The following is a 10,537-nucleotide window of genomic DNA, read 5'->3' as shown; positions in this document are numbered from 1 at the left end:
ACATGTCCACTAATTTCTTCTTAAGAAACATGAATTTTCGCTAGTGTTGACAAACCTCATTGACCAAATGCTAAATTTTGATTGAATAAATGTACTTAGCTCGATTAAATTTTATACAGATATAGGTTGCAGTGTTATTGAAGATTATTCAAGGTATTTTTCATATTTAGTTATAGGATTTTTTGGTTACTTGAAGTTATTTAAAACACATGCCGACTATTGGTACATGCCGGAATTAGGTGCGTTTACCCTATATATATATTTAATTATTGAAAATATTCCATAATTTTCTTTGGAATTTATTTTTTATATTAAAATCGCTCTCAGAGTACAAAATAATTTGAAAAGTTCGGGAACCTAGTAAATGTGCAAAAATTAGTTGGTAATACTTCGAAATCAACATAACAGCCAATCAGAAATAGGCATTCCTGCATGGTATAATAATAGAAGGTAATAGTACGTTAACATTTAACCGGATTTCGTTAACCTAGTGGGTTTCAATTTTCAATTCCTTTGCATATATGTCAAATAAATCCTTATAAAGTAGGTTAACCCGGTAAAATGTTCTAATGTATATGCCGTGTTGTTTGTTGTTGTACAACAAACGATACAACAACCACATGGACATTTGTTGTTGGAAGTTATACTAGTGTCAACGTCATTTGACAGAAAAATGTAAACAAACAAACAAATTATCATCAATTTATTTTTATTTTGAAAATGAAATATTTTCGAATCCTCGAAATAAAATTTGAAAAACATGAATGAAAATCTATCAAATTTATATTTCTATCGCTTCCACATTTTTCGTATAATTGAGCCATTGCCATTTATATGTGAAACACATATGAAAATGCTGGGAATTGCGAGTTATTCCATGAAGAAATATTTGCTTCCTCAAACTTTCCCAGCAGGCAGATTGAGTAATTTGAAAACGGGAGCACATTTAATAAAGAACAATTTCAAATTGTATGCGTCCCCAATTTTCCTGTTGGGTGATTTTTAGACACATAATTTGTCAAATTCATATTGACACTACTATTACGTTGGAATCAAATCAGCTGGGATTTGCTGTTACCTTTTATAATTGTACCATGGCATTCCTGTTTACCATTTTTACTCGGACAAATTTTTCAAGTACAAAGTTTACAAAGAGAACGCCATTTTGTTGTATGCTCTCTTATACCATAGACAGACGACAGCCTTAATTTGCATTAAAAAGTTCCTAATTTGTATTAATATTTACCCCTTACAGACGAGAGTTTCTGCATTTATGAACCAGTTTTTTGTTTCAAAACTATTGTTTGTCTGTGTGTAGGATGAAAATGTTCACAATTGTTTCCAATATTTTTTGGGACTTCATCTTTATGAAATAGATACATGACAGAACGGAAGAATAACAGCTAAAATGGTAGTAAAACAGCTCCCGATTGGAAAAAAATTTTGATATTTGCCTTTATTTCTAATATTTTTTTCATAAACGTAAACAAATTTGACAACAAATAATTTATTTTCTACAGCATTGCCATATTGGAATTGTTTAATTCAGTATAAATTCAGTTTGAATATGTGCATTTACGATACATACAAATGAGGATAATGTACAAGATAATTTGAATTAAGACTGTTAATGCGAATCAAGGCTGTCGTCTGTCTAGGCTATTAAATTTAATTCAATGTTTTATCAGTTTTGTGGGTTCAGGAACGGTTTTCGAGTAAAAGTTGCAAAACTTGTAAAATTAGTAGATTCTTTTGGGTTCTGGAACGGAACTATGATTTAAAATTGATTGATGAGTTCCAAATTAAAAAGCGTTGCCATCATAAAATTCTCAAATGAGACTAACTTCTGTAATTATACCATGGTACTACCTTGGGTTCAATCACACCTTCCGAACCAAAGAGAGCACCAAACAGTGACTTTTTCTGGGTGTAATGGTCTGTCTTTAATTACTTGAGGATTTTCAGATCCCCAAGTACGACAATTTTGTTTCTTAACATAATGTGAGAAATGCGCTTAAGGCTAATGAGAATATTGTTCCGAAAATTGTTGTACACCTCCTATTGTTCCAACACCCATTCTACGACATTGTGAATCAGTTTTTGGTTTTAGTTTTTTTAGTGAGATAGACTTAATATGTAGGCATAGAACTAAAGGCAAAATATGTCAAAATGTGCCTTAAGACAGTCCTATTTCCTGAGAACGACGAAGAATCCGTCTTTCTCGAAGGGAGTAACAAATTTCGTCCAAATTTTGCATATCGTAATATTTTTTGAAACTTTAGTTTATGTTCGAAGTTGGCGAATATCTGTCCACTACTTCTACAAAATGGTCAAGATTATGCAAAAAAATAATTTTGTGATATTCGACCGAAATATACGATTTGAACCAATCTTTGTACAACCTATTATCTTTACCAAGCCCAGAAAAAGTCCGAAGATGGGACCTATTGGTTCACTCCTTCTGGTACCTCTTCCCATCAGGTCAATATTTTCAATATATAAACACAATATGCGGCGAATGAAATGCTTGATTTGAATCAAACTTTTGTTTCGATCTGACTACTCCTTCATATAGAAACAGGTGTTCAACAGTTAGGTTATTTGGGAAACCAGTTAGGTTATTTATTACCAAACAAATATTTTACAAAATCAATCAAGCAAAACTTCAAAAAGCGGCATTTATGTATGAAAAAAAACAAACATTCAGACGATCAATTAAAACATCAGATATACCAATATTGATTTACATATTTGGCAAATAATAAACAGCATGTATTGAATACGATATAAACAATCAATTTCGTTAAAAATGTTCAAATTTTTTTATTTAGGAATTCAAATATGTATTATTATTAAAATACTATTATTAATATATACTATTATTATTTTGACATAATTCATATAGTTATTGTCAATAATTATCATTATATGCCGATTCATGTTGTTAATTATGAATGTGTATTGAAATGAAATTCGAAATATGTTTCCTAGTCGTTGGAAGTATGCAAAATCGTGCCTATACCAATATCAAATACGGAATTTCGTCCAATTACAATTTTGTGCTTCCTTTCACAAATATTTGAAAAAAATTGTGCAGAAACAAATGTCTGAGTATCTTCAAAGAAACTCACTGCTCAGTAATGTTCAATCTGTATATAGAAGTTTCAGAGTCTAAAAGGAGCGAGATTGACGAAAATATGACATGTTTCCTTGTTTTGCTCGATCATTCAAAAGCATTTGATACCGTCGATCATCAAAATTTGTATTTTAAACTTCGTAGTTTATAAAATAATTTTGTCCTATCTTTCAAATAGATCCCAGTCAGTTTACACTGGAACCTTGATCTCTAAATCTATAGCTGTTAAAAAAGGAGTCCCTCCAAGGGTCCATAATAGGTCCGCTCCTCTTCTTCTACGCCAACGATCTTCTTGATCAACTTCACCATTGTCAAGCACACATGTATGCAGATGATGTGCAAATATTTTTGAGTAGCTCCATAAACAATATAAGTAAGTGTGTAGAAATTCTTAATCAGGATCTCTGACAATTATGCGAGTGGGCTAAAGCTAATGACCTATTATTAAATCTGCTTAAATCAAAATGCTTGATCTTTCACAAAAACATTAAAATATAATTCCAGCATATCGACATTCTTGTCAACAATGAAAAAAAATCGAGCTGGTATCCAGTGCCAAAAATCTTGGAGTAATTTTCAACAAATCATTAAACTGGAACAACCATATCAATGCAAACGTAGGACAAACCTACTCAAAAATAGGCTCTGTGTCTAACACATTCATACACACCTCCCAATATTCGCTGCCTGCTGGCCAAAACCTTCCTAGTTCCAAGCTTTTTGTATGGTTTTGAGCTGAATGCCAATTTTGATTCCCACTGTAGTCACATATTGAATGTCGCATTTCATAGCATAGTATTCTAAATCCCTCACAGTATTCTAAATCCCTTTATGGAGTAATTTTCGACTCACTTCTTATAGAACTATTGTCAAACAAAAACCAAAGTATTTGTTCGAAAAAATACATTTGCAAGATCACTTAGGGGAAGACAAATTATACCTTTTCGTCGGAAGAGACAATTTTACATTGGCACGATACGCGATTGGAATCAAAGACATAAAAGTATAAAGATACGACAATTTCTACGTAAACAATTTCCAACAGATGACTTTTCGTCTGTTTTTACGATATAAAAACAGAGAGAACAATATTAAATGTTTTTAGTGCTATATCTCAAGCTTATAAAATGAAAATCTATATTTTGAGTATAGACCTCTGATTTTATTTATATTTTATAAACACATTATCGCGTATTGGCGGTTTTATTCTTAATATGCCTCTGTTATGCCTGATTCCCCCCTGGATATTTTTTCACAAGGTAGATATACAGGGTAGCCGCGTCGCATGGGACTACCTTCTGTAATTATACCATGGGTTTGATCATACAATCCATTTATTTGATTTACTAATCGTTCTTTTTGTTAACCATTGTAAACTCTTATATATATATTTTATTGTATTTCAACTCATGTTTTTAATTATATATATTATTTTCCATAATGTATCCATTATTTTACCACTTTTATAATATATAATATACTTATTATTAAAAACCTTACGGACATGTGATTATATTTATAATCCTGTATTGTCACATAAAAGGCTTTTGTCTTGTTGCACGGGAAAAACCTCAATTAAATTAATAAAATGGAATAATAAAAATTATATTTAAGTTTGCCATTATGAAGTTCTACTGTATATTATTTTTGAATTTCAAAATGTTACCAGCTTCTGCAACAACAACATTTCAAGTGTTACTCAAAATTTCCAATGACGATTTTTTTTATCTAATATGAAAATGGACTTTGTCCGTTTTTTATAATTGAATGCTTCACAGTTGCTAATCATAAATGTACGTACAATTAAACTCTTATCAATACAGCAATAATGTGTGTATGTGTGTGTATACCTTATTAGGTCTACATAAAAAAGCGGTAGAAGCAAAAATAAATAATAATAATAAAATATATACAACTGCCGTTAAAGTACGGTTTGCGTGGAGTATATGATGATAATAATATTATCAATATATGTGATAATAACAAATATGAATATGTAATGGAAATTCGTATAATTTGTAACTCTATGTATTGATAAATCGGCTATATTCTCATACAATACAAAAAATAAATACATTTAAATTAAAAAATAAATTTAAATAATTTAATATACCAGGCGTATTGGTATTTAAATGAATTATTAAAAAATAATAATATCGGTCTTTATCAATACACAAATTACTTTCTAATAGTTCAGGCAATCGGATGATATTAAGAATTGCCTGTTTGTTTTTGTTTTTATCAAAATAATCGTTGCCCTGTATTTGCCCTTGACGACTAATGCGCACGATAACTCTCAAAGGGAGCAACAGATTTCGTCCAAATTTTGCACAATGTAATATTTCTTCCAAACTTAGTTTAAGTTCGAAGATGGGGAATATCGGTCCACTTTTTCTGGCACCTCCCCCACAAAATGGTAAAAATTGTGCTAAGAATTAATTTTATAATATCATACGGACTATCCGATTTGAACAAAACTTTGTATAACCTCTTATTTTCACTAAGCCTAGATCATGTCCGAAAATGGGATCCATTGATCCACTCTTTCTGGTACCTTCCCCATAAATGGTCAAAATATGCAATATTTATATATCCAATATCAGGCGAATGGAATGTCCGATTTGAACCAATTTTTATACAGCCTTTTAACTTTGCCTAGTCTAGATCAAGTTCTGGTACCTCCCCTATAAATGGTAAAAATTTTCAATATATATAAATCCAATATTAGGCTAATAGAATGTCCGATTTGAACCAAACTTTGCACAATCTATTATCTTTATCTAGCCTAGATGAAGTCCGAAAATGTTATAAACATATACGAGGGCAGTTCGGAAAGTTCTTAGCCAGCAAAGAAAGCGTTGTTGTATAAACAGAAAAAAGTTAAGTGTTTTGGATACTTCCAAAATACATGAAGGAGTTGCCAGATTGAAACAAAATTTAACATGTGTTCATAACAGAAATGAAAATTTCCAAAACAAAAATTTCCGAACTTTGAAGCGGATTGGATAACCGTTGCCAGATTGAAACAAAATTTAACATGTGTTCATAACAGAGATGGAAATTTCCGAACTTTGAAGCGGATTGGATAACCGATTTGATAAACATCCGAAACCTCTTTGATAAAAATATTACATAAAACCAATAACAAAATCTGTGTGTAATTCCGAAGACCTCCGCAAACCATAGGCTGAGGGTATATATCTGTCGGCAACACCGAATGACATTTTTTACTTGTTTATTTCAATATTATATATAATATAAATATTGCGTTCGATTTTCTCTGGAGAATTTTATCTATTTTTGATATATCTATTCGATAACTTTGATGGATTTAAATTTATGTATGTACTTAATCCCCCTTATTGGCAAAATCTACTTCTTCATTTTTTAGATATTCAATTACAAGATTGGACAGCTGCGCAACATTAATTCGAAATCATCATGTCTTCAGTGGAAAAATTAAAACAAAGACTGATGCATTTTTGCATAATATTATCAATATATGTGATAATAACAAATATGAATATGTAATGGAAATTCGTATAATTTGTAACTCTATGTATTGATAAATCGGCTATATTCTCATACAATACAAAAAATAAATACATTTAAATTAAAAAATAAATTTAAATAATTTAATATACCAGGCGTATTGGTATTTAAATGAATTATTAAAAAATAATAATATCGGTCTTTATCAATACACAAATTACTTTCTAATAGTTCAGGCAATCGGATGATATTAAGAATTGCCTGTTTGTTTTTGTTTTTATCAAAATAATCGTTGCCCTTGCTGTTGTTGTTCTCTGTATCTATGGCAATATAATATTTCATATTTTTTGATATGGCATAAAGTATTGTTTTTTTATAATGTTTCGCATATGACCATTTTAAATTCAATACCTACAAATGTAGTTAGTTTTAGGAAATTAGTGGTGAAACAACGTAACGGAAACTTTGTGAGTTCAATAATATATTTACTGTCCATTTTATCGTTATTTATTTTGGGCATTTCATAAGAAACCATTTATTCGGCTTCTTAGTGTAAACTTTCACTTTCAATTATTATATTGTGATAATTGCTAATTAAAAAATACTGAAAATACTATATATACTACATATATCTGAATCTTACTTCACACTGAAAAAAAGTAAATATAAATTCCTTCCATAAATACCTTGAAGCTGATGTTCGATACCTCATAACTCTAAAATAATTTATATTTGTTCCCGGAAATGTGTCACTATAGGTGAATATTTATACCCTCAGATTTATGGCTAATGAGGGTATATACACTTTGTGTCTAATCGAAATATTGGTTTTAGACCCCATGTTTCATTTAACCAAATCCTTTTCAGACAAATTGGAGTCGATTTACAAATGACCGACCGTCTGTCTGGCCGACTAATGCGCACGATAACTCTCAAAGGGAGCAACAGATTTCGTCCAAATTTTGCACAATGTAATATTTCTTCCAAACTTAGTTTAAGTTCGAAGATGGGGAATATCGGTCCACTTTTTCTGGCACCTCCCCCCCAAAATGGTAAAAATTGTGCTAAGAATTAATTTTATAATATCATACGGACTATCCGATTTGAACAAAACTTTGTATAACCTCTTATCTTCACTAAGCCTAGATCATGTCCGAAAATGGGATCCATTGATCCACTCTTTCTGGTACATTCCCCATAAATGGTCAAAATTTGCAATATTTATATATCCAATATCAGGCGAATGGAATGTCCGATTTGAACCAATTTTTATACAGCCTTTTAACTTTGCCTAGTCTAGATCAAGTTCTGGTACCTCCCCTATAAATGGTAAAAATTTTCAATATATATAAATCCAATATTAGGCTAATAGAATGTCCGATTTGAACCAAATTGGAGTCGATTTACAAATGACCGCCCGTCTGTCTGGCCGACTAATGCGCACGATAACTCTCAAAGGGAGCAACAGATTTCGTCCAAATTTTGCACAATGTAATATTTCTTCCAAACTTAGTTTAAGTTCGAAGATGGGGAATATCGGTCCACTTTTTCTGGCACCTCCCCCACAAAATGGTAAAAATTGTGCTAAGAATTAATTTTATAATATCATACGGACTATCCGATTTGAACAAAACTTTGTATAACCTCTTATCTTCACTAAGCCTAGATCATGTCCGAAAATGGGATCCATTGATCCACTCTTTCTGGTACCTTCCCCATAAATGGTCAAAATATGCAATATTTATATATCCAATATCAGGCGAATGGAATGTCCGATTTGAACCAATTTTTATACAGCCTTTTAATTTTGCCTAGTCTAGATCAAGTTCTGGTACCTCCCCTATAAATGGTAAAAATTTTCAATATATATAAATCCAATATTAGGCTAATAGAATGTCCGATTTGAACCAAACTTTGCACAATCTATTATCTTTATCTAGCCTAGATGAAGTCCGAAAATGTTATAAACATATACGAGGGCAGTTCGGAAAGTTCTTAGCCAGCAAAGAAAGCGTTGTTGTATAAACAGAAAAAAGTTAAGTGTTTTGGATACTTCCAAAATACATGAAGGAGTTGCCAGATTGAAACAAAATTTAACATGTGTTCATAACAGAAATGAAAATTTCCAAAACAAAAATTTCCGAACTTTGAAGCGGATTGGATAACCGTTGCCAGATTGAAACAAAATTTAACATGTGTTCATAACAGAGATGGAAATTTCCGAACTTTGAAGCGGATTGGATAACCGATTTGATAAACATCCGAAACCTCTTTGATAAAAATATTACATAAAACCAATAACAAAATCTGTGTGTAATTCCGAAGACCTCCGCAAACCATAGGCTGAGGGTATATATCTGTCGGCAACACCGAATGACATTTTTTACTTGTTTATTTCAATATTATATATAATATAAATATTGCGTTCGATTTTCTCTGGAGAATTTTATCTATTTTTGATATATCTATTCGATAACTTTGATGGATTTAAATTTATGTATGTACTTAATCCCCCTTATTGGCAAAATCTACTTCTTCATTTTTTAGATATTCAATTACAAGATTGGACAGCTGCGCAACATTAATTCGAAATCATCATGTCTTCAGTGGAAAAATTAAAACAAAGACTGATGCATTTTTGCATAGCAATCACATTCTTCACATCGGGATTAATTATAAATTTTATCCAATTAATACTGCATTTTACCCTGAAACCATTTAACAAATGGCTCTTCCGTAGAATTATGTACTATTTGTGCTATTCTCTATATTCACGTAAGTCGACTGGTAATTCGAATAGTAAAGACGTACACATCATAATAATTATTTTTTTTTTTAATTCACAGAACTGATTTTTGTTGCCGACTGGTACTCGAATAGTAAAGTCCATGTTTACATGGATGCCGAAGATGAGAAAAAATATTGTGGCAATGAACATGTCTTGCTCATCATGAATCATTCATATGAAATAGATTGGCTGGCCGGATGGATGTTTACCGAAAAGGCTCGTGTGCTGGGCAATTGCAAGGCATATGCCAAAAAAGTAATTGCCTATGTACCCGTTATCGGCTGGGCATGGAAATTTGCCGAATTTGTCTTTTTGGAGCGTTCGTACGACAAGGACAGGGAAATTATTGCACGCCAGTTGAAGGAAGTGTTTGCATATCCAGATCCCACTTGGCTTTTGTTGAATGCCGAGGGCACACGTTTCACTGAGAAGAAACACGAGGCTTCCGTTAAATTTGCCCAGGAACGTGGTATGACCGTATTGAAACATCATTTAATACCCCGCACAAAGGGTTTCACCGCCAGTTTGGAAAGTTTGCGTGGACGTTGTCCAGCCATATACGATATTAATTTGGCTTTCAAAAAAGATGCTGTGGTATGTCAATTTTCAAACTCGTACTTTTTTAAAATGTGAAAATAATGTTTAACATCCACCCCTTTAGAATCCACCAACAATATCAACACTCTTAAATGGCAAACCTGTTGAAGGCTTTATGTTTGTACGTCGTATACCATTGGAACAAGTCCCAGCCGATGAAGAGAAGGCTGCTGCATGGTTACAAAAATCTTTTCGTTGAAAAAGACAGAATTATTGATAGTTTCCACACTGACGGTAGTTTCTTCAAAACATCGGGTATGAAAGAAACAGCATGTAAAGTATATCCCAAACGATTATGTTCCCTCGTCAACTTTTTGGCATGGGCCGTGTTTTCGATATCTTTGATAATGTACTACTTGTTATCCTCGTTGATTTTGAAGAATTGGATTGGCTTGTCAATTGCTATTTCCGTCCTAGTTACATGTAAGTATACAATGCGAACAAAAACATAATATTAATTGGGTGCACCCCTATATGTAGTTTTGCAATTTACATCAGTTTGTGTTATTGTTTTTTGAGATTAA

General features: G+C 31.8%; 1 protein-coding gene across 1 annotated transcript; it reads left to right on the top strand.

Annotated features, from left to right (window-relative positions):
* The first annotated feature begins 9,210 nt into the window (after positions 1-9,210).
* On the top strand, positions 9,211-10,465 carry LOC133338222 (1-acyl-sn-glycerol-3-phosphate acyltransferase delta-like). The gene is given in 4 exon segments (XM_061546399.1): positions 9,211-9,403; positions 9,475-10,010; positions 10,078-10,197; positions 10,199-10,465. Coding segments are annotated over 4 exon segments (1,101 nt in total). The 5' UTR covers positions 9,211-9,225.
* Positions 10,466-10,537: the final 72 nt, after the last annotated feature.

The sequence above is a fragment of the Musca vetustissima genome, unplaced genomic scaffold, assembly GCF_032173495.1.
Source record: "Musca vetustissima isolate MV318-11 ecotype Yass unplaced genomic scaffold, APGP_CSIRO_Mvet_v1 utg185644, whole genome shotgun sequence".
NCBI lineage: Eukaryota > Metazoa > Arthropoda > Insecta > Diptera > Muscidae > Musca > Musca vetustissima.
Note: the sequence above shows the minus strand (reverse complement) of the source record. Positions and strands in the feature narration are given on the sequence as shown.